Source organism: Herpailurus yagouaroundi, unplaced genomic scaffold (genome assembly GCF_014898765.1).
Source record: "Herpailurus yagouaroundi ecotype Mexico unplaced genomic scaffold, PumYag 221, whole genome shotgun sequence".
Lineage (NCBI taxonomy): Eukaryota > Metazoa > Chordata > Mammalia > Carnivora > Felidae > Herpailurus > Herpailurus yagouaroundi.
The window spans coordinates 10,046,678-10,072,635 of NW_024412452.1; the positions used below are offsets into that span (position 1 = coordinate 10,046,678).

General features: G+C 42.7%; 1 protein-coding gene across 5 annotated transcripts in view; it reads right to left on the bottom strand.

Moving 5' to 3' along the window:
- TET3 (tet methylcytosine dioxygenase 3) overlaps nucleotides 1–25,958 on the bottom strand; it is a 105,699-nt gene that overhangs the window by 22,843 nt on the left and 56,898 nt on the right. For all 5 annotated transcript variants that reach the window (XM_040458500.1, XM_040458498.1, XM_040458499.1 and 2 more), the window contains 2 exons: nucleotides 8,602–8,692; nucleotides 2,287–2,380 (listed from right to left, as the gene is read on the bottom strand). In XM_040458500.1, the coding sequence (XP_040314434.1) occupies nucleotides 2,287–2,380; nucleotides 8,602–8,692 (185 nt within the window). The remainder of the gene's footprint in view (nucleotides 1–2,286; nucleotides 2,381–8,601; nucleotides 8,693–25,958) is intronic.

Sequence of the window (25,958 nt, forward strand, 5' to 3'; positions counted from 1 at the left end):
GGGGAAGGGAACACCTGTCCTTCTCTAACTTCCAAGGAGGTAGAACTCTTTAGATGAGCTCTACCACCAAAATAGATAGGGTATTTGGTGGCTGTGTAGGCAAAAACCAAGAGAAGTCCACTGCACTAAGGGAGATAGCTAGAAAAGAAAAACACAACTCTGCACCACCATTTTCTTACCACTGTGATAGTCTATGACCTACCACCATTTGCCCTTCCTATAAAACACCATTTCTTTCCTCTCTCCTTTTATCTTCCCTCGTCAGATACAAGAATTTCCCCACCTCTGGGAACATGGTCACTATGCATTCCCTTCTATCTGGGCTTTTCTTTCAAAGCTGGCATCACCCACTGGGGTTTGGTGATACCCATAAGCTGTTTCATCTTTTGGACAAAACATCAGGTGCCACGTGTGCTCCGCTCTGGGCATCTGCGCACAGACCCTGGAGGACCAACGTGTGAAGACCAAGTTCCTCCCCCTCCCTCATTCTGCTTCCCTCTTCCTGCCCCCAGGAACTAAGCTCACTGCTCCACCTGGGCACCTCCTTCCTCAGCCCTAGCAGAGACGCACAGGTGCTGCTCCCCAGAGCTCTGGGGCCAGAAATGCATATTCTCTTCTTCGACACCACCTACATAGCCAGTTGTTTTCTTCCCTTGATCCAACTGTTTCTGAAGATGGAAAAGTCCCCAGGCTCCACCTGTGTGAGGATCTTCAGTTTCCCATCCAGGACTGTGGAATTCTCCAATGACTACACGGATTAGCAGAAATAAGGGTAGATGCCATGTCGCCGATGGGTTCTCTGAGGGATAACACTGCACCCTGATCAGCCACAGACGGATACAGTCCCCCTCCCACTGTAATACCTATCTTTCAGGAGGGTGGGGACACTATATTTCTTCATACCTGTGAAGGCTCTATGTAGCTCCAGATTCTTTTATTATATATAATTCTGCAATACTGACCAAAAATTGCTAAAAAAAAAAAGGTATGTGATAGTTCAGGTACAGACACCTTTCATATTCATTAAAAACAAAGGTGCAAAGGTATGGCTTATAGGAGACAAAAACAGCCATGTGCACATGGACACAGGCTGACAAAGGTCTTCTTCCCACCTTCCCTCACTCAGTGACCTGTATATTCACACAGCCTGTTACCTTTGCTCACATGACTCTCCTTGCCAGAAATGCTTCTACTCTCCCATCAGCCCATTTATTTATTTTTTAAAAGAACTTTTTAATGTTTGTTTATTTTCGAGAGGGAAGGGGGGGCAGAGAGAGAGGAGACACAGAATCCCAAACAGGCTCCAGGCTCTGAGCTGTCAGCACAGAGCCCGACACGGGGCTCGAACCCACGAACCATGAGATCATGACCTGAGCCAAAGTCGGACGCTTAACCGACTGAGCCACCCAGGCGCCCCTCATCAGCCCATTTAATGTGGCCCTGTATTTGTGATCCCATGCACATCACCCTCCTCTGAGAGAGAAAGCCTCACATTCCTCCCACCATTCATATCGCTTGACCCTGAACTCTACCGCACTGAGTTCGCCTCTCATAATTGGACCTTGATCACTCAAGTCTCCGTGATCTTATCTCATGTGTCTCTACACCATAAGCAGCTTGAGCACAGGGACAGACCCTTTCATTTTCAAGGCATATCCCCGTGCCGAGCACCCAGCACAGTGCTGAGCTCACACCTGATGACTTGCTGCTGCTCTTGAGCTTCTGCAGTGATGCTAAATATCTCCTCAAGGACTGGAAGAGCAAGGTCAGAAAACTGTGTGGGGGTGAAACGAGGGTCACAGTCACTGACGCTCCCCTCGCTGGGACACTCAGGCTGCCTTGTAGGGAACAGTGGCTCAGAAGTAAAGTAGATGCAAGATTGTCCCGACCCTGCCTAGAGGCCTAGCTAGTTCTTCTGGACCAGAGATAGGAACGCCACCGGCATATGGAGGGGCAGAGGGGTCAAATGGTGCACAGTGGGGCCCAGCTTTGAGTAAGATGACATCTTTCAGCCTCCCCTCAACCACATCCCTGATCCACGGGGAGAGTATGAACCAAGCATAATGACTAGAGCTTTTCTGAGGCCAGCCCAGAGTGCCAGGGGCTGGTGTTTAGATAAAACGAGGCTAGCTCAGGCTGGGGGAAAATGACCCTAACCAAGCACAGATGCAAGCTCCCACGTTCCCCTGAACAATAAACATGTCTGTTTCCACACACATACACCTCTGGCCTGGCCTGCGGTGAGGGAAGTGAGGCAGCAGCCCCGGCCACAGGGTTGACACTCACCCACTTTGCAATGGGGCAGCCGCGTGAGCTCTTCCCCTCCTTCCCAGTGTAGATGACCTTCTCGATCCGGATGGCTTTCCCCTTCTCTCCATACCTGGTGAGGGAGACAGAAGCCACCATCAGCACAGTGAAGCCCCAGAAGAGAGCAGTTTATGGTAAGAAGGCAAGCCTCAGTGTGCTTCAGCATGGGTTTAGTTACTGTGGGGTCAACAGAGAAGGAGAAGGATTTAAATGTTTGTTCTGTGCTTAGAGCCTCTGGAGACACAGCAGCCACGTACAGGTCCACAGGGCCTCCGGTCCATCTTGCCCAGCTCTGTCTCAGGGTAGAGGGGGTCATCAAACACAGTGTCCCTGATTATTATTCTGGACCTCCAGGGAAGGTACTCAAACCAAAGGCTAAACATGGGTATTTGCATCCAGCCTTGTTAGTGGAGTCACCCTGTTCTTTATACAGTCAATAAACAGAAGAAAACAAATGGGGGAAAATCTTACGGTTTTCTTTCAACAATCCCCAGCTGACATTTCAACACGATGAGGACAGAGAGCTGAGGCCAGGGGAAGTGACCCTACCAAGCACCATCTGGCTCCGAGACTGCCCTGGCAGTAAACACACACTGCACACACTCGTGCCCTGGCCCCCACACACTCGGGGATTCCGAGACCGTCTAATTCAGAAGTGATCAAACTATGGCCCCAGAGCTGAACTGACCTGCCCAAGGCCATACAACTATGCTGCCATAGGCATCGGTGGCTTGAATGCTCTCCCAGCCACTTTCTGCTGCAGCACTGTAGTCAAATGACTGAAGTTCTCAAGGCCTGAGTTTCCTAATCTAACATGAAGATAGAAAGGGCCCATACTTCCCAGGCTTGGAAGGAGAACAAATTACATAATCCATAGGGATGCACTGTTTTAAGTGTTTTGAAGCTCCTGAGTGAGGGTTAGAGAGCCTGCTAAATATTAATTCTTAACAATGTAAGTAGCCATCTTACTGAACCGTCTTATTTTTAATAGCTTTTTAGCTTCAGGCACAAAATCATATCATCGACAAACAGGGTGATTTGTCACCTCGTCCTGTTCACTCTTCATGCCCTTCTTTCACTCTCTTGCCTCACTGTACCAGCCAAGGCTTCTGAAGTGCTAGTGGGCATCTCTGCTTATTTCCTCACTTGACTGTAAAATGTTGCCAACTATTCATCACTGAGAAGGAAGCTAGCCGAGTTTGGGAAAGAGACAGAGACTGACTTAGTTTGAAGGCATCTTCAAGCCTTGATTTTTAATCAAGAATGGGTTCTTTTTATCAAAAGCACTTTTAGCAACAAAGGACACAGATGACTGTTTTTTTTTTTCCTTTGATCAATTAATATGAATGTGCTATTTTAACAGAGTATCTAAATCAAACTATCCTTATATTTCTATAACGAATCCACTCTGGTCATGGCCCTTTTTAATATACTACTTTAATAGAGAGATATCTCATCATACACACTACAGTTAACATAGTCTCTACAAACACACATAGACAATTACACATACAGGTATCCCTCACCTTTCAGAAGCTCATGTTATGCCACTTTGCTTTTACGAAAGACCTACATCAGTACCTGTTTTTTTGGTAACCAGAAGAAATCCAAAGAGAATTTTTGCTTTTACAAAAAAAGGCAAAGAGTAAAAATAGCGTTCAGCGTTCGTTTGGCAACGAGCCATTACAGAGGCAATGCACACCCCAAGTGGTGCCGCGAGAGTGGCGCCACCAAGCTCCTGGCCCAGGAACTGCACTCAGCATTCCAGCCACCAGACTGCGGAACTGTGTCTGTGAGCATCTGTGCTTTATCTTGATTTATCTTAAGGTATCAGAAAAGCCTAAAAGAGATTATTTTGGGGGGTCCAGGAACTCAGACGTTTTCCCATATACATTAATGGTAACTGCTTCTTCGCTTCATTGCCATTTTCAGTTTAGGAAAGTTTTCAAAGGGATGCTCTACTTTTGGGTAGCGAGGGAGATCTGTATTCCTTTATCTCATCCATTCCACTTCCAGGAATCTCCACACCTCTGAAATAACTGTACAGATACACCAAGACTTAGGCACAAGGTGTTCCTTGTACCAACAACTGAAAAATTAGGAACTGAAATATCTAGTACAGAATTGGCTAAACTATAATAAATATAATAAACTTCCGTATGTTGGAAAACCATGTAGCCATTAAAAGGGATTCGACAGAATTCTATGTACTAACATGGAAGAAATTAAGCTGGGGGCTGGAGGGGTAGCGGCTACAAATAGTGGGTACATTATGACTGATCCCATTTGGTTTAAAATCTCTCTCTATATATGCGCATCTATAAATGCTGACAAAAAACTAAAGAGTAGACCTCAAACTTTTTAAAAAAGGTTCTTCTGGATAATTGCTGGAAGGCTTTATTCTAAACTTTTTTTAAAAAAGACTTTTATAGACAGGTTTTATTTTGGTAATTGGGAAAGAGAATACATTTTTTTAAAGTATTGATGTACGGTTTCTTTGGTTTCTCGAGTGAAACAGAGCACACTGTCAAGGTGAAAAGTGTTTCTGATAATTAGCACATTAAAATTCTAAGGCTATGTTAGTCCCTTATAGAATGTGTTTGGAGACAGGACTCTGGGGGAGTTTATATAGTGTAGCCTGTCTCAAGAGGAAAAGACCAGATAGTGCTGCTTTTGTTTGGTTCCTGGAAAACTTTCAATTTCACAAACATTTATCAGGAAGTGGCCCCCAAGTGCAAAGCCTGGGTGCTTGGTGTGTCTTGGGGTCCCTGTGGGATGAACAGCCCAAGGCGTCCACGCTGCTCTCACTGAAACAGGATATTGTGTTCCCCTCAGGAGGGTGAGCAGAGGACACTGACGCGAGCTCTCTGACCAGTACCTTCCCCCCATCCCACCCATCAGAGGAACACTTTCTGCACTGAACTTCGTATTCAAGAGAAAATAAAAGGGCCAAGCACTCTGATCAGCTAGACCTTTTCTTTTTTTTTTTTTTCCTTCAAACGAGAAATTTCTCTGTGCTTAATGACAACCAATCAACTCCGGATTTAGCTCTTTTTTCTTAAATGTCTTACTCTCTGGCCTAGCATTAAAATGATATTCTAGAACATCTGAATAATGTTCATTCCTGCATACAGATGAACTCCTAGACCCTAAGCTAAGTCTGAAAAGAATAGGCTGAAACCTTATCTTGAAAGATAACCTGATCATCTTAGCAAGTGGTTCTCAAAGGATGGTGTTGAGATCAGCATCACTTGGGAATTTGGGAGGAATACAGACTCTCAGGTCTCATCCCAGCCCTGCTGGGTCAGGAATTCTGGGGTAGGGCCAAGGATCTGTGCTTTCACAAGCACTCCAGGAGACCCTGAAGCACGCTCAAGTTTGATAACTACTGATCTAAAGTTGTACTTCTTTGGGGTTACCTTTATCACCCAGTAATGAGACTAGTTCCCTAAACTCAGAGGATCTGCTAGCACAGTGGTGATTCTCTGTTTTCAGAATGAACATTTAATGAGCTCCTAGGCTGCAGAGAATCCCCTTCCCAGATAGACGACATGGGGCTCTGTGCAGCACACCATTCTGAGATACGGGTTTGTACAACTGACCACAAGAATGTACATCAATGGGGACCTGGATTCCCATATGTGGAACCCATAAATAAATTGGGATAATATTTTAGGATTTGCGTTTGACCGCCCCTCCTTTTTCCAAATCTTTACCAGAGAAGCTAAAAGCACCAACGTCTCCTTGATTTCAGCTCGTTTCCCCTTCCTGACTTTGGCCCACTTCTGGCGGTAGAGTGGTCCTGTAGAGAGAGGATGGGGGAGACAGCCTGGACCATTCACAAACTAGACCCCCAGCCTGGTGATGTTCACTGGTTATTCATTCCTCTCCTTGTCCCACAAGAAAACTTAAAAAAAAAAAAAAAAAAAGATGTCTATTAAGATAAAAACAGGTGATGAAATCAGAGTAAGGGGGGGGGAGATGAATGTAACGTTGGTACACAGAATGCAAGCAGTACGGTCTTGTGTGTATTTTTGAGAGATGAGCCTAGAAAATTTCATCATATGAGAAATCAGGAAGCTAATGAAGGTTCCTTAGGATTATGTCAAAAGGACTCAGGAGTGAACCTGAATAGGTTCTCATGGGCCAAAGATGAGAAATTACATTCCTCCCAATAGGGGGTACACAAATCTGGCTCTAAGCTTACCCAGCAGCCAACAAAGATGGAAATACAATCTGTTACATAATTTACAAGGTCCTTAAGATAAAAATAAACCAGCTGCTGAGGAAAAACACAAGTATTCCTGGTCTCGACAGGAATTCCTCCCTTGGATCAGTTTCTGAAGATTCTACAGTTGGCTGTTATTTTTAAAGCAATGGGGGGGGGGGGGGGGGCAGGACAAATCTCAACTTTATCACTATCTCTTAATCCTTGTTTCAAAACATACTCTTCCATAACTAAAGGTTATTTAGAGAGCTGTCTAGAAATTTTGTAGCACTGTTTCCAAGAAACAAACACAAAAACTGTCCCAGGTCAACTTGTACATGTGACTCCCCTGCAGCCCTCAACCTGCAAATAAGAGCGTCGCTATTTCTTACCAAAAAGTCACCGGCCAAAATGCTGCCTGCCCCAACCCTGGCACCGCAATGCACACGCACGTTGGCACACACGTGCAACACACACCTTGTTTTAAATGTTTCGTTCTCACGGCCTCAGAGGTCCACTTTCAAGCAGGCTTGAATTTACAGACTGAGTCTTTGAATGCTTTTCTGATGGGCTACTTTGAATACAAATGTTGCCAGATGGTACAGGACAATTATAGGTCGTTGGGGGAGATCACAGTCCTCTATCCATCTTACCATTTATTGACTCAAGGATGCCAATACAGTTTTTCAGTTCAAATTCACGTTCCCTGCTAGACTGATGACAGGATTCACTTGGCTCCCCTGCTCAGACAAAATATGGTACCCAGATCTGAGGAAACTCTAAGCCACTCTGCCTTCCACACATCTATGTGTATATGATGTATACAAATGAGCAAACATGTTTATGTCTACATAGTCTTTGCCTTTGCTATACTAATGCTTGTTATAAGATCTCAATCAGTAGATGTTGTAGGAGACAAGATACCCTATGTGTGGTACTTCCCTATAAGCACTAAGTGCTTTCCAGACATCAATTCAGTTTATCTTCATAATTCTCCTACAATGTGTATGTACTTTTACATTATCTCCATTTTGCAGATAAGAAAACTGAGTCACAGAGCAGTAGAGCAACTTACCCAAGGACTCAGCAGGAAGTGGCAGGGCCAGGATTAGACCTTACGTCTAGTTTCAGCGTTCACATGCTCTCAATCACCAAGCTATTTTACCTTTCTGTACATTGGAACTCATAGCATTTAATGTCTGCTGTGGGCCCACCCATAAAATTTAAAGTCTCTAGCTACACGAGCTGCTTAGAACAACAAAACTGGGCTGTTATGTAAAAACCGTGTAGTCTTGAGTTTGAATTCTAGTGTCAATGTAAACTCATGATGTATTTAATCACAATCAAGAACAAAAATAAAAAATCTACACATACATCTTAGCTCTTTCTACTGAAATGGCCTAGAAATGATGAGCACACCTCATACCAGAGTTTGTTTTCTGAAAACTTTTTCCCCCAATAAAAAGGACCAGGACTTCGTGGATAGACACAGAATGTGAGCCCAGATCCTACAGTCGTACAAGGAATCGAGAAAGCTATGAGAGACTCCTGGGATGGTATCAGAATGACTCAGGACACACTGAATAGGCGCCTACTGGCCAAAGAGGAGACATTATATTCTTCCTAGTGGAGGTACAAAATAGCACCTATAAAGTAGTTTTGAAAAATAAGAAAGAAAGAAAAAATGATGTGATTTCCATGAAGTCTTTAGCTCTGACTGTGAACTTATAGGCCACAGAGAGGGCAGAAGAACATGACGATAGCACAGAAAAGCCAGCAGCAAAATTCAGACCTCAGGAAACACTATGGGACACAGAGTCATTTAACCAGACCTCATCAGTAAGAAAATATTTCAAGAGAGAGAGAAAAGCCGGGGAGGGGAAGATCTAGAGGGCAGACCAACAGACAGAGAGAGAAATCCAGAAGCACCGTGGGTGAGAATCCCGTATTCAACCCTCCACAGTCCGGATATCCTGGCTTCCTTTCTGTGTGTGGTCTGCTCAAGGAAATGAAAACGAGAGGTGCTTCAATTCCATGCTCTACTAACAACTTGCCCAGCTCTCCTTGGACATTTGTGCGTCACTCACCGCTCCTCCATGAGTTCCCGGATAGAGGCTACCGTGGGGCCAGATCCCAGGTGAGTATAATATGGACCTTCATCTTTCTCCACTATTTGTTCTGCAGAAACACAGAGTAAACATTATTTGGAGGCATCAACTCATCAACATTAATTTAGCAAGTCAAACCACCAACAGGAAAACTAACGGGCACGTTACAAAGCAGGAAATTTGAGTGGCTTATAAATATGTGAAAATGTGTTCAACTCCATTAGGAATCATTAATACAAATTAAAATCACAGTGAAACACCATAACACACAGGGCATATCGGCAAAAACTGAAGAATCTGGTAAAATCAAGTGTCGTCAAGATTGTGGTGTAACCACTCTGCAATTCAGTTTACTACTCTGTGTGTTTAGACTGGGGTAGGCAAGCCACTCTACTACAAGGGATATACACAAAAGAATAAAAAATAATGACTCCAACAGATACTTGGATGCCAATTTCACAGCAGCATTATTCACAAGAGCCAAAAGGTGAAAACAACACAAAAGTCCATCGATAGACGGACAAAATTCGGGGTATCTACACAATGGAATATTACCCAACCAGAAAAAGGAATGAAGTTCTGATACATGCCACACCATGGATGAGCCTGGAAAGCATTATGGTGAAATAAGCCAGACACAAAAGGACAACTATTGCATAATTCCATTTAGATTAGATATCCAGAATAGGCAAGTTCATAGAGGTAAAAATTAGAGGTCACCAGGGGCTGGAAGGGGTGGAGAAGGAGGACTTATTGCCTCGTGGGTACCGAGTTTCTGTTTAGGGGGATGAAACAGTATTGGAAATGGGTAGTGGTGACGGTTGTACAATATTGTGAGTGTAGTTAATGCCACTAAACCGTACACTTAAAAACAGTATACAAAAATGGCAAATTTTATGTTACGTACATTTTACCACAATTTAAAAAAAGAAAGGAATGAAGGACTGACACATGCTACAATGTAGATAAACCTCAAAAACATTATGCTCAGTGGAAGAAGCATCACATACTGTATGATCCCATGCCTATGAAACCTCCAGAATGGGTGAAGCCACAGAAACAGAAAGCAGACTGACAGCTGCCGGAGGCTGGGAGGAGGGAAAGAACGTGTGAGTAACCGCTAAGTGAGTACCGGGTTTGGTCTTGGGGTGACGAACGTGTTTTGGAACTAGACAGAGGTGGTGGTTGTCCACTGTAACTATACTAAATGCCACGCAACTGCTTACTTTAAAAGTTCATTTTATATGACGCTCACTACAATTATTTTTAAAAAGAACAAATTATCGCTGCACACAACATGGATGAATTTTATTTATTTTTTTTTTATTATTTTTTTTTTTAATTTTTTTTTTTCAATATTTATTTTTGGGACAGAGAGAGACAGAGCATGAACGGGGGAGGGGCAGAGAGAGAGAGGGAGACACAGAATCGGAAACAGGCTCCAGGCTCTGAGCCATCAGCCCAGAGCCTGACGCGGGGCTCAAACTCACGGACCGCAAGATCGTGACCTGGCTGAAGTCGGACGCTTAACCGACTGCGCCACCCAGGCGCCCCAACATGGATGAATTTTAAATGAATTTTTCTCAGTGAAAGAAACGCGACCCAAATGACTATGTAATAGTAGAGGTGGAAAGCAGTTTTGACGGGCTACTACAAGGCTAAAAACAAAAAGAACTTTCCACAAATACTGTACTATAGTTGGTAAGTTTGTTTTATGTCTAAAGAAAATACAACAACTAAATGCAACGTGGTATCCCACATTGGTCCTCGAATAGGAAAAGGACATCAGTGGAAACACTGACAAAATCCAAAGTCTGCAGTTAATAGTGTTGTACCAACAGGAATGTCTTATTTTTAAATGCACCGTGATCATGTAAGACATTAGGGGCAGCTGGATAAAGGGTATACAGGAACTCCCTGTACCAATTCTGCAACTCTTCTATAAATGTAAAATTATCTCAAAATTAAAAGCTTTCAAAAAATAAAAAAACTAGGCAGCGCACCCCACTTTACTGATTCTGTCCTAGAAGAAATCTTAGTTACATGCATCAAAACACAGGTACAAAGATTTTCAGAGCAACACTGTTTGCAATAGTCAAAACTGGAAACCTATAATCCAGCAACAGTGAATAAATACAATGTAGCACAGTCGTGCAATGGGTTCTATCTAGCACTGAGAATCCACAACCTTCCACAACATGGTTGAATACCACAACATCACGGCAAGTGAAAGACACATACCAAAGAACAAAAGCAGTAAGATTACATTTAAATAATATACAAAAACAGCCTCAACTAAACTATACTATTTAAAGGCCCACACAGAGGTGGTAAAATTACCAGGTTGAAATATGAGCTTGCAGACATTCAACGGTTTTTTATCTACAAACAATGGTGATTTTATATGGTTGTATAAAGAAACACAAGAAAATCATTGTCACAAGTTGAGAGAGTTGTTGCCTCTGGAGGGTGGAAGAGGAATGTGAACAGGGCCAGTACAGGGATCAAGGTTGTGATTACACCGGTATTCACTTTATACATTTTCATTGAGTTGTATATGAATGTTCTGCATACTTTCCACTATCATTCACGATTTTTTTAATGCAGAAAAAAAAAAAAACCTGTCACACCTATTTTATGCAGAACATTATGCTCAACTTTATGGGGGATTCAAGATGGGATAATAGGTGATGGCTGCCTTTCAAGAGTTTATGATCTACCTGGATAGAGAAGATCCACACAGAAGAAGCTACCTAATGGCATTTCAAATTAATGGGGAAAGATGAATTTTTCAGTGCATGATACTGACAAAAAGTCTGATCCACACTTAATACCTTACCCCAAAATACATTCCAAATAGTTGGAGGATTTAATTTTTTTTAAAAAATATTTATTTACATTTGAGAAAGACAGTGCATGAATGGGGGAAGGGCAGAGAGGTTGGAGACAGAATCTGAAGCAGGCGCCAGGCTCCGAGCTGTCAGCCTAGAGCCTGATGCGGGGCCGAACCCACAAGCAGTGAGATCGTGACCAGAGCTGAAGTCGGATGCTCAACTGACTGAGCCACCCAGGCGCCTCTAGTTGGAGGATTTAAATACAAAAAAAATTTAGACGATGCAAGTTCTGAAAGGAAAACAATGGGAGGTTTTTTTTTTTTTTGTAAGTTTTTATATGAGAGAGAGAGAGAGAGAGAGAGAGAGAGAGAGAACAAGCGGGGGAGGGGCAGAGAGAAGGAGAGCCAGAGTTCCAAGCAGGCTCTGCGCCATCGGCGAAAAGCCCGACGTGGGGCTCAAACTCACGAACCCGTGAGATCGTAACCTGAGCCAAGGTCAAGAGCCGGATGCCCAAGTGACTGTGCCACCCAGGCACCCCAATGGGAGAGTCTTTAAAAATAATCATGGAAATGGGAAGTCTTCTCAAAGTATAACAAGAAATTCTAAAGCTCCCCGCCCAAACCCTGATAAATTTAACTTAAAAAAAAAATTATAATAATAACTAACAAAAGTCAAGCTGAAAGACAAACAACACACTGAGGAGAAATATCTGGAATTCATACCAGATAAAAGGCTAATTTCCTTAATATATCAAGAGCACCTGTAGCTGAATAAGGTCAGTAATTCAAGAAAAAAATTTAAAAAGGATAAAAAGGGAAATGCAAATGGCTCAAACACATGTAAAGCTACAATAAGATACCCGTTTTACCCTTCCCTTCAGATGAGTTACCATCATTGTCTTGTGCTGATGAGGGTATAGGAAAACAGGCAGTTATGGAGAGTAATTTAGCAAAATATTAAAATAACAACTGCACATGAATCCATTTGACTCAGCAATTCCAAAGAATCTCAAGTCTTCTAAGAATTTGTTTCTGGAAATGTGGATATGTACACAATTATATGTATATTCGTATATATGAATATATTCATATATATGAATACATATATATGAATACTCACTGCATCTTTTGTAATGACAAAATCTGTGCAATGACAAAATGTTCCTCATGATACATTATGTATTCTAAACATATTATGGCATATCCATATAATGAACTACTGAGCACTATCAAAAGAAACCAGGCAGCTCCAGATTTACTGACAAAAAATGACCTCCAAGATATTTTAGGCAGGAAAAAAGAAAGCAAATTTCAATATTTCATGTATAACATACCATAGTTAGTATATACAGTCACACATACGTTAGTATATACGCACCACATCCAAGTAAAAACAGTGTTTGGGTTACTACCCACACTAAGTGTAAGAGCAAGTCTGTGAAAATGAGTTCAGGTGTGTTCCTGTCTTTAACAACAAAGGGTGTGGAAGGCTTTCCGGCGATTATGAAGCTGGGGAGATCCTGGCCAGACTGAGGACGTCAGATCTCATTGAACCTTTCCCTGAAGCCCCTCAATAAAACGGTTTGATTCCCTCCCTCCCGCCCCCACAAAAAAGGTTTGCAATGGTGTGTGCAGTCCCTGCGGATGAACTGATGGGCCACGCCTACCTCTTGTGGCTGCCACTCGTGGAGTCTCTTCATCCCCTTCGTGTCCTGGGTCAGGCTCTTGTCTAAATTATCCTACCCGGGGCGCCTGGGTGGCGCAGTCGGTTAAGCGTCCGACTTCAGCCAGGTCACGATCTCGCGGTTCGTGAGTTCGAGCCCCGCGTCAGGCTCTGGGCTGATGGCTCAGAGCCTGGAGCCTGTTTCCAATTCTGTGTCTCCCTCTCTCTCTGCCCCTCCCCCATTCATGCTCTGTCTCTCTCTGTCCCAAAAATAAATAAACGTTGAAAAAAAATTTTTTTTAATTATCCTACCCAATCCCACCAGTTAATACACCCAAAACAAAAGTCTGACCACACCACTTCCCACTGATGACTTGGCGTGAGACAAAAGAAAGAACCAAAATTCCAGAGCAGCATCCACAAGGCCCCTCTGGAGCCGCCCGTGCACAGCGCTACAGCCGGCAGCGTTCCTGGCACACAACTGTGCCGCCCCTCCGTGTCTTTAACGTGCTTTCTCACTGACAACGGTGCCTTCCTTTATTTCTCTCTTTGGAAGAACTCTCCTCTTAAGGTCTAAATGCCACCTCTTCTGTGAAACTCCAGTGCACTTCTCAGGTCCGCTTTGCCTCTGGATTCCCAGAACGCCTTGCATACAACGGAAATATCCAGGCATGTATCACAGCACATTTTCATCATTAGCATGGCACAGCAGAACGGACATGGCTTTTGCAGACAGTCCTGGGCAAATGGGACGGGTTACCTTCCCGGCCTCTAATACTCATGCCTTCAACTACACAGAGGGCTCCGTGCAGTATTTGGCGCATAATATGAATTCAATAGGCAGCTGCCGTCCAGACTCTGCCAAACAAATTGTGCGACCGTGGCCAAATTACACAACCCTCATGAGCCTTAAAAGCAGTTAAAATAATGTTCCTACATTACGGAGTTGTTAAAGATTAGATGAGATGTAGTCACCTAGTACTGTTCTCAACCGATCAATGCTTAAATGTTTCATGAATGAATGAATATTTTCAAGTAAAGGATTAAAAATGACTTGCTCCAAATATACACTATTTTGAACCATAAAACAGAGAGCATTACAGAAGGGAACATATGGAGTGTGGGGGTGGGGGGATACCAGGGGAGGGGAGGGAAAGAAAATGTAAGAATGTGGGTGCTGGAGGTAGTGGTCTGAAAGCTCTTTATAGGCACTAGGAGACTACATGGTATATAAAAAGTAGAACCTAAGAATATGCCAGAACTTCTGGGCCCCATTCCAGTTTCTATTATCTGGAAAAAAGTCAAAGTAATGGACTGACTGCAGGATCTTCCACTGGAACTAGAACATAATGTAGCTTTTAGTGACTACCTTCTGCCCCAAATCAGAAAAGCTCAAAACTTACACAGTTAAAGGCAGAGAAAGATTTTCAAGGAGAAGATGCAAACTAAGTCTTGGCAACTCCACCCTAGCAGCTATGAAAAAAGATAAAGATCCAAAACCGAGCCAACCTAGAAACTGGATGGTCGGTCAGGTTTCTCTGGGAAGGTCCTTAGAACACCAAGGGCAGACATAGCTCCAAGTACTAAACAAAAAGCAAAATTATTCTTTCCCTTTTAGAGGTTCATAAGGCAGCCCAAGGAGCCCTTCGGAAGCATTTTCTTTTAATTATATCCTTTTTCCTGTTTTACATATATAAAAAATACGTGAGATATATGTACAGATAGACTTTAAATTATAGAGACAAACAGATCCCTTTCCTGGATTATACGTCTATATCAGGGAGAAGATATTCTATGGAAAAAAACTAAACTTAAAACTAAGTATGCTTAGCTATAAAACTAGTATACGTTTACAAACTTAATTATCCTTACATGTTTATATATCCATAAGGCTATATATCTCATTATATATATTTACATAAATATGAGAAAATACATCTCATATACACATATAGATAAATAGATAAATCTCGATATATCTTCTGTGTAGCAATGGGCTTATCCTCAGTTATGGTGGTGGGCAAGTGACAATACTTTGTCAGGTTGGGGGAATGTTCTGCAAAATGCAGTATATACAGTGAATCAGTGACCAATATGTGCTTCTGTTTTTTCATGGCAAAATAAGATTTATTAACCTTTTGGTTGTGTTTAATGCTATAATCTTAAATTTAATACGTGACTTTACCCTATTTTAGTTATAACCTATGAATGGTCTTCTGTCATTTTGTTTTCTGTGCCTGTATCCTTGGTTTTTTTCTTTCCTATCTTTTGTTATAGGTTTTGTATTTTCTATTACTCCCCACCCCACACCCCTGGTAATTTGGAAAAATCTACAGTATGTCTTTAGTGATGCTAAATGTACTTTTGCAGAGAAAGAAGTTAGCACGCTTACAATTTTTCCCATCTCCTCCTTCATTTCATCTCCTGCTTTTTGTTGGTGTCCTTGTGAACATATTTCTTCCTCTCTATTATAAAAGAGATATTTAATATAAAATAATTTAAAGTATAAGTAAGTATATCACCTTCGTTTTAGGAAAAAATTATCACACTTCTTTAAATTTAGACGTCACATTTGAATACATTTAGTGTTCACTACCCACCCCTTCATAACACAGAACTTCCCCAATCTGTTACTCATCAGACTCATCTCTAGAAAATGTGAGTTCTTGCATATTCGGAAATGTTTCAATCAAGTTTTTATGTGTGAATGGCAACTTAACCGGGTATAGAATTCCTGGGTCAAACATTTATCTTAATATTCTGAGAACTGCAATGCGCATATCCAACAAAAAATGATATCCAGCATAAATAAAGAACCCCCAACAATCAATAAGAAAAAGAGAAACACAACAGAGAAACAGGCAAATGACTTGAACAGGTATGAACAGGTATGAAAAGGTGCTTAAACTCATTAGTCATCAGGGAAACGCACATTAAAGCCACAACGAGATACACCTACCACAGTGACAGGAAGACTTAATACTGTTTGCTGGTGAGGATGTGGAGCACCAGCGGTAGGAGTTTACACTGTCACAACCACTTTGGAAAACGAATAGTACCAACTAGAGCCGAACATACACAATTTCAGTGTCATTAGGTATATACCCAACAGAAATATGTAAATGTATACGTGTATGTTCTGAGAGACATACAGAAGAATATCTTATATCGGCATGATTCATAATAACCCCCAAATTGGAAACAATCCAAATGATCAGTGGTCAAATGGATAACTGTAGCCTATTCATAAAACTGAGTAGTACGCAGCAATGAGCATGAACAGATCATAGGTACCTCTACACACACATACATAAACCTCATAAGCACGGCACTGAACAAAAAAGTCATAACATAAAGGAATACATGCACACGTATTTATGGTAGATACCTATGAAATTCAAGAACAGGCAAACTGATCAATGTGATTTTAAAAGTTAGAAAAGGAGTTACCACCTTAGGACAGGGGTTGGCAAAGTTTTTATGTTAAGGGCCAGATAGCAAACATTTAAGGCTCTGCGGGGCACGTAGTCTCTGTGGTAAGAGCTCATCTTTCCTGATGGAGTGAAAAGGCAGCCGTAGATAATACATAAACAAATGAGCGTGGCTATGTTCCATTAAAGCTTACGGACACTGAAATTCGGGCTTCGTATAATTTGTCAGTCATGAAATATTCTTCTTTTGATATATTTTTTAGGCCATTTAAAAACATAAACATCATTTTTAGCTCACAGAGAAGAGCCAGATATGGTCTGCAGACCTAGCGTGCTTTCGAGAGTCGGGTGCAGGTGACTGGGTGTGGGGCTGCTGAGGGGCTGGAAAAACTCTGTTTCTTGACCTAGATGTGGTTACACAAGTACGTGCCTTTCATAGCACTGAGTTGTACACTTAAGGTTTATGTACCTTCCTACATGTGTTTCAATCAAAAGAATGTTTTTTAAAAGTATTTCTTTTAAGTTAAAAAAAACTGAACATGTGTGACTAACTTAATTTGTCAGTTAATTTATTGGTAGACTATTCTTCATTCTTGAAATTCAGGAAGTTCCTCAGGATCGTTATTTGTTGATTTTTATTCGTTTTCTTTCATTTCAGAAAAGTTTTCTATTCTTTGACTCTTGCCTTTGTTCAGTTTGTTCTAGGCTCTTCACCAGCGACTGCCAGTATTTCTGACAGAATGAATCTGTGTATAGAATCCCTCCCCCTGCCTCTCTTCCGTACCCCTTATCTCCCCACTCTACGATCATTCCTGTTTTCTTTTCCTGTTTTGGAGTGACCTCCAAGTCCCTCTTCCTCACTGATTTGCCCTTCCTGTAACTCTGATTCCGCTTTTTCCAGCCTCTAGTGCAGCTGTGCGGGCTTTATGCAACAGCACACTTCTGGAATTTAATCCATACCTCTTGTGGCTTCTTTGTAACTCTATTCTAGCACCTCACCTTTAACCTCCTGTTTCAGAGAGAACATCTTTTTCAACTTCCTTGACAGTATATATCAGTTCTTCAAGTTTCTGTTTTTTCTAATGTAAGTTTTCATTCTAAATGTTACAATAATCCCTCCCCTTTCCCCATAGAATCTGAATGGGTTGCGTGTTGGTTGCTTATTAATTCATCTTTCCGTGGAAAAAGTTCATCTCCAGGGTTTCTCCCCTTCGGCACTATAGTTTGGACTAGATAGCCCTGTGTTGTAATGCCCTACATATCACTGTAGAATATTCAGCAGCATCCCTGGCCTCTACCCACTAGATGCCAGTAGCACCACACCGACTGTGACAGCAGAAACTGTCTGTGCATTGCCAAATGTCCCCTGGGGAGAAGAGGGGCAAAACAGCCCCTCGTTGAAAGCCACTGGTCTACTCATTTGCCCCAAAAGAGAATGAGGAGAATCTCCTTATTGGACACTGCTCAAATTCTTCCTTACACTTTAAGCTAGAGAACTGGATGCTGTAGAGGTTTCAATTATTAGTTCAAAAGTTCAACAGCCTGAAGGGGGATGGGAAGAATTGGGGCTGGCTGTTGACTGTCGCCAATGGGAAATTTCATCTCTAGGCACTCGGTTGTTGGGACCAACGCCTCTAAATATACACCTATTTTGTGTATTGAGGGCTGGGTCATGCTCTGTCTTGATGCTAGGATTTTGGTTCTTTTCCTCATATGGGAGTAAGCTGGTCACTCTGATAAGACATCAAGTTAAAATAAAGCCCCACAGATTGCAGGATTTTTGTTTGGTGGTTCAGCAAATATTTCTCTGTGCACAATGGCCTTTGTTTGGTGCTGCTGGCCCTCGGCTACAAAGCTGGCTCCTAGGATATGGCTTCCAGTCTCTCTGGCCAACTGTCCTCACCCCATACCTCATCCCCATCAGAAGCTGGAATAGGCAGGGAAAAGGGGCTGGTTTGCATCCCCCACTTTCCAGAATGTCTTCTAGATGGATGGTTTCCAGCCCATCTCTCCAAGCTTCAGGGTCCCTCTGAGACTCCTCCAGTGTTTCTCCCAACAGTAGGGGTCGTATACATCATATCACCCTTTATTTTAATTCAACTGATCTTTTTCTTTCTTTCTTTCTTTCTTTCTTTCTTTCTTTCTTTCTTTCTTTCTTTCTTTCTTTCTTTCTTTCTAGCATTTATTTATTGTCGAGAGACAGAGAGGGACATAGCATGAGGGGGGAGGGGCAGAGAGAGAGGGAGACACAGAATCTGATGCAGGCTCCAGGCTCTGAGCTGTCAGCACAGAACCCGATGCGGGGCTTTGAACCCACGAACCACGAGATCATGACCTGAGCTGAAGTCGGATGCTTAACTGACTGAGCCCCCTTAAATTCAACTGATCTTAAGCTAGCAGACAGCCCCTGGAATTCATGGTTTAAGATTGGGGCTATTTCCAAACTTCAGTTGACGAATTTTCTCTTCTGTTTTTGTCCTTCCTTTCACCAGGTTTCAGGAAAGGGTTATTTTGCTACCTTGCTTTAAGTCATTAATTCTCCTTTTAGTCTCCAACACTGTAGTAGGGTCTTCCTCCTCTACAGAGGTAGAGCAGGGAAACAGCTCAACTCTCCTTAAAGAGAAATCTGTTTTAGGTCTCATTTTGAGCAGTTGGAGCAGAAAGAAGTGAATTTTTTCCCTAAAATACATGGTAGGAGCTCAGGAGAGAAAAATCCAATCTTTGAGAAAATGTTGGTTATGTGGCTCCAGGTGCTTTTCTCTGCCCTATGCACTTAATTTTATGCTCATTAAGATAGAAAAATATGCTCTGTTCCACTTGTGTACTAGGCTAGGGAAAAAATGAAATGTATCCTTTCTGCTATCTGCAAGAGATACTAAACACAAGAAACTACTCATGACTGCCTAACAGAAAGAAGGATCCTTAATTTCTAAATGAACCTCCCATCTTCCTGGGTCAAGGCATTTCTTCTCTTTATGCCATTGATAGAGATGATAACTGGTATAATTAATGCATAGGTGTCAAGATCACACAGAAGGTTTATGTACTGGTCTTCTTTTTCCAAACAATCCTATATAAATGCCTCAGTTTCCTGTATCAATTTCAGTGTACTTCAAGCTGACCAGATTAAGCTTATAGAACTAATTAGATTCTATTTCCATAACAGTCAATAACCAACTGCTAGCTCATTGCTTCCTGGCAGCCATAAATCCACACAGTGGGCAGGCAGATGGTTGGGCCCTACCCTGGATTAGGTGTGCTAGATGAATTTTTGTTTTGTTTTGTTTTGTTTTTAAACTAAAATCACAGGTCAGGCTGCCTGCAGGCAGCATGCCAGGCCTGCTGGTTATAGACACAAATACCTTTATAACATGGATACACTCACTGATGACAAAGATTAAAGGGAAGGAGATCGTGCCTAAACCCATCTGACATCTTTGTAGAGTTTAAATATGGAAGTAGAATAAGGTTGACCAGTTAACCAAAAAATATGAAGAGCACTTACCACAGTGCTCAGCACTAGTCTGAATGTTTTAGAAATACAACATTCAGTCCCTGATCCTAAGGAACCTGGGATTTAACTGATGAGACTAGTGCACATATAATAACACATCATGGGGGTGCCTGGGTAGCTCAGTCGGTTGAGTGTCCGACTTCGGCCTAGATCACGATCCTGCGTTTTGTGGGTTTGAGCCCCGTGTCAGGCTCTGTGCTGACAGCCCGGAGCCTGCTTCAGATTCTCTGTCTCCCTCTCTCTCTGCCCCTCCCCTGCTTGCACTCTGTCTCCCAAAAGTAAATAAACATTTAAAAAAAAAACACACACACACATCATGGAAGACAAAGAAGAATTCAGCATTAAATCCTGGGTTCTTAGCCCTCCCAACCTCCCAAACTATATGCTGGTCCTTTAAGCTTCCCTTTCCTCAATTTCCTCCCACCTCTCTTTCACACCTCCTTCACAGTCTCCTATTTGAGACCCTCTAAACGCTAGTATCCTCCCTTCGTACGCCTCTTCTCAATCTATACATTTAACCTGGTGAAATGATCATAATTGAAACTTCAACTGCCATCAGTTTGCTCTAGAACCTCCAACTCACAGACCCACATGGATGCACACCTTCAGACCCCATAGACATCTCAAAGGCTGGATGTCCAAACGTGCTTCCTTCCCAGTATTTTGATTCTTGGTGAATGGCACCACCATCTACTCAGCAACTTCAGGAATCACCTGTGGCTGTTTTTTCTTCCTTACTCTTTTTTTGTTTTGTTTTAAACAGGTACTATTTCCTTTTTTAATGTTTGTTTATTTTGAGAGAGAAGGAGAGCATGAGCAGGGGAGGGGCAGAGAGAGAGGGAGAGACAGAATTCCCAAGCAGGCTCCATGTTATCAACCCACGGCCTGATGCGGGGCTCGTACCCACAAACTGTGTGATTACGACCTGAGCTGAAACCAAGAGTTGGACACTCAACTGACTGAGCAACCCAGGAGCCCCTCTTCTTCCTTACTTACAGCCAACCATTAGTTCTTTTTCCTAATCTTACTTTTATCCACTCACTCCTCTCCTCCCTCCTACTCAATGTCATTCTCTGAGTTCAGGCACTGATTATTTCTTGCCTGAACCACACCTGAGCTTGCAAACTGGTTTCTCTACTTTTGGTATCGTCTCTTCTTCCCCTGAACTCTCCCTCTCTGGCCACTCCCAATCTTTCATCCAATGTACCAACTACTTGTATTTCCCCATGTCTTCTCATCTCTACATCTTCATGTGGTTTTTCATGTATTTTTCATCTCCATAATCTTCATGTCCCTTTGCCTGGAACACTCTACCTTCTTCCTATTAATCCATTAAACTTCCACTTATCCTTTAAAACTCAGATCAAACATCACCTCCTCCAGGAACTTCTTTCTGATACTCACCTACCCAAAGTCATATTCTCCACCTTTATGCTGGGATCCATATATTCCGCTGTCTAAAAAAATACTTAAAACACATACAATTCCTCTTTATCTCCAACTGAGTGGGGGGGAGAGGGAGATACTTTCTCATAAAAACTATAGGAAATAGACTTTCCATTACTGCAAACAGAGGTAAGTCTCTGTGTCCCCCATTCAGAACTATGGTCTGTATTGAAGCACCCAGTGGACACTGCTACCAACCACATTTTCTGGACAACACTCCCCCCGCTCACCCAGACTCTCACCATGCTCTAGGCAAAAGGAGAGGTTTTTTCTTGTATTGGCCTTTGGCTACTCCTTTAGGGCAGGATGATCAACTGGATAAAAATACAGCATTTCTGTGAAGGCGACTCCTACCATCTAACTCCTAATCTGCTTCTCCTACAGTTTGATGTCTCTAGCTGTCTGTAGGATGCTCCTCAGAGAAATCAGGACAAGGTTCAAAAGGGGCGCCTGGGTGGCTCAGTCGGTTAAGAGTCCGACTTCGGCTCAGGTCATGATCTCACGGCTCGTGAGTTCGAGCCCCGCGTCGGGCTCTGTGCTGACAGCTCAGAGCCTGGAGCCTGTTTCAGATTCTGTGTCTCCCTCTCTCTCTCTGACCCTCCCCCGTTCATCCTCTGTCTCTGTCTCAAAAGTAAATAAACGTTAAAAAAAAAAACTTAAAAAAAAAAGTTAACACAAACTAGTTTCCTTAACCATGAAATGATGAGCAGGTGATCTCCAGGGATGCATTCCCACTAAAAAGTCACCTGAACTCATTCCCTGTCCTAAACTGGCTCTTGTGAATTTCCCCATTTCTAGGGATAGATAAAATACATAGAGCCTAGTTATTGCAGCTCACTAGCTTGTGACAGTGGTATTACAGGATGGTTAAGGGGATCTCAAATGTGTGTCTCAAGATATTAGAAATGTATCAATACTCTCTTCCTCCAATAATTCAATATAGAACTTCAACTTGTGCTAAGATTCCCCAAACCTTTACATACCACACTACCTTCTGGAGGAAGGCATTTCCTTTCACACATTCTAAATTTATTTCTTTGAAGCTTCAAGGGGTGCCTTTAATTCTAGTATTTCAAGATTTGGAGAATAAGTCCATATGAAGGCCATCCATACCTTCAGAAACTCATAGTCTGTATACAAGGGAAAAACAGTGCTCTTGGTGTTTGGGTTTTTGGTTATCCAGTAAAGCCTATATTGGCCAAAACTGCCGATTTGGCATACATCACCACATTGAATATTAAGTTTCTTTTGCTATGCTATAAAACCTTTGTATGCTTTTATAAAGTTGTTTGTTATTAGTGCATAATGGCATCTCCAAACTTCACCGTCACTTCCATGGAAAATTCTTCCTTATACTGACCTGCTCTGCACCTACCTACCACAGTTGAGGGGATGAGTTTCTGGAATATGAGATGGTTCCCATCTGACATCAATCCCAGAGTGAGCAGCCTTTATTCCTAACCCTTGTCCTGAGCCCGAGTTCACAGAGACAAATTCTGCCATACTGGCTGATGGAAGCAACAGTCCAGAAATGGGGTCTCCAGATACTTCTGGAAAACAGGATGGCTTTCCCTAGCATGAACCCCCAGCACCTAGAAACTGTTTCTAAGTGAATCCCTTCTTCTTTGCCCCTCTTCACACCTAATACCACTATTTTACTTAGGACTCATTTCTCAATTAAACAATTTAAGAGTCCAACTGCCTAGGTTCAAATCTCACTTTTACCATGTGCTAGATGTGGACCTGGGTAAATTGCTGAATCTGAGTTTGTTTCCTTCGTCATTAAGATGGAACTACTGACAGTACCCCCTTCATATAGATACTATTGGGATGAAATGACTAACTGTAAAGTACTTGGCATGGTGCCTGGAATAGAGCAAGTGTTTCATAAATATTATTATTACTATTACCATTACTACTACTACTATTATTATTACTTTTATTCTCAATAGCTTCCTAACCAGTTTTCTGCCACAGGCTATTACCCTTCACCAATCTATCTTCCAAGCTACTTCCAGGATACGCTGTCAAAACATTTCTTGATTATAAAATGCATATTTTATTATAGAAAGTTCAGAAAACATATAAGGGAAAAGTCAGCCACTGTCTGACCACAGAGACAACCACTAGTGATGTATTTCCTTCCATTCTTTTTCTTTTTCCTTTTTTTCTTCAAATGTTTTTATTTGAGAGAGAGTGCGCACGCGTGTGCGCGTGAACACAGTGAGTAGGGGAGGGGCAGAGAGACTGGGAGACACAGAATCCAAAGCAAGCTCGAGGCTCCGAGCTGTCAGTGCAGAGCCCAACGCGGGGCTCAAACCCATGAACCATGAGATCATGACCTGAGCTGAAGTCGGTCGCTTGACTAAGCCACCCAGGTGCCCCCACCTTTTTTTTTTTTTTAATTTTATGTAGGTGAGATGATCATTTATGTACCGTTTAGGTGTGTACATTGTTTCCAACTAAGCATTACCCCATAATTTAACATTTAACACCACGAGGTAGGTTTGGTTCTAATTCTCTGTTTAGGATGAGATGCAGATAAAACACGAACCAGAACAATAAATGACTGGTGGTAGGACTCTCCACTCCCCTTATCTCTCGCCCACTGCCCCGCCTTCCGGGCTGAGAGGCAACAGCTGCTGGCATTGCTACTGCCTGGTGTCTGTGATGCCGACACTCTCCTCCCTGCTCCTCTGCTCTCCAGCTTCAAGCTGAGACTTGTCCTCTCTGATGGAATGTGGAGCCCTGAGGGTTCGGGTCCACCCCTGTGCTACCGGCCTGCCGGCTTGCCTGCCAGCCTGCTCTGTTGCCCCGAACACGGTGCTCACACACACCTGGGACTTCAGTGGCCACCGTCTCCCCTCTCCCCATCGGTGTTCACTACATGTTTCAAAACCCAGCCTGGAACAAGAGTTTCCAAAAGAAAACATGACCCTCCCTAACAACAACCAAGCCCGGGGTTTCGGAGCGCTCTTGGCTCTTACTGTTTAGCCACATCCATTATGACTGCACAGGCACTGGGCCAACAGCTGTTGAATGGGTGACTGAATATCTTATTGTTTCTGTTGTCTCTTCAAGCAGACCACAGAGTCCTTCAGAGAGGAACCATGTCTCCTAATTTTTATCCTTAACGGTAGTTAGTACAGAACTAGTAATCAACAAATGACTGATGAATAAAGTAATAGCCAATACTTTTCTTCCTTTGTAACACATATATTTTTACTTCTTTCTCTTGCCTTACTGCACTCAACAGGCTCGGTGACAGCTAACACTCTTATAGTGTTTACAATGTGCCAGACACAATTCTAAGTGCTTTATACATTTCAACTAATTTAAACCTTCCAACAGCTCTGGTGAGGGGATACTATTATCTTTTTATTTTGTGCACGAGGAAGTGATGGAGTTAGAATTCAAATTTCTTTATTTTTAAAAAAATTTTTTTTAATGTGTATTTATTTTTGAGACAGAGACAGAGCATGAACGGGGGAGGGTCAGAGAGAAAGGGAGACACAGAATCTGAAACAGGCTCCAGGCTCTGAGCTGTCAGCACAGAGCCCAATGCGGGGCTCGAACTCACGAGCCGTGAGATCATGACCTGAGCCAAAGTCGGATGCTTAACCGACTGAGCCACCCAGGCGCCCCAGAATTCAAATTTAAAAAACTAGTTTGATCAAGGGCACCTGGGTGGCTCACTCGGTTAGGCATCTGACCAGCTCAGGTAATGATCTCATGGTCAGTGAGTTCGAGTCCCACATCGCGTGAGCTCCAGCCCTGCTTCAGATGAGCCCCACTTCTCTCTCTCTCCCTCTCTGCCCCTCGTAGGATTCTCTCTCTCTCTCTCTCCCTCTCTCTCTCTGCCCTTTGTTCACTTGCACCCTCTCTCAAAAAAACAAACCAAAAAAAACCCGCCAAAAACTAGTTCGATCAAATATCACATCCATATAATTGAATTCAACAAAATATTTCTTTTTAAAATATTTTTTTAATTTATTTTTGAGAGAGAGAGAGAGAGGGAGAGAGCGAGCACCCAAAGAAGCTGGCGAGGGGCAAAGAGAGAGAGGGGAAACACAGAATCCGAATCAGGCTCAGAGCCTGACGTGGGGCTTAAACGCACTAACCATGAGATCATGACGTGAGCCAAAGTCAGACACTTAACCAACTGAGCCACCTAGACGCCCCAACAATATACGCATATAGATATATTACCAATTAATATATATATTTTTTTTAATGTTTATTTTTGAGAGAGGGAGAGAGAGAGAGAGAGAGAGAGAGAACGCGCGAGCAAGCATGAGTGGGGGAGGGGCAGAGAGCGAGGGAGACACAGAATCTGAAGCAGGCTCCAGGCTCTGAGCTGTCAGCACAGAGCCCAACGCGGGGCTCGAACTCGGGAACGGCGAGGTCATGACGTAGGCCGAAGACAGACACTTAACCAACTGAGCCACC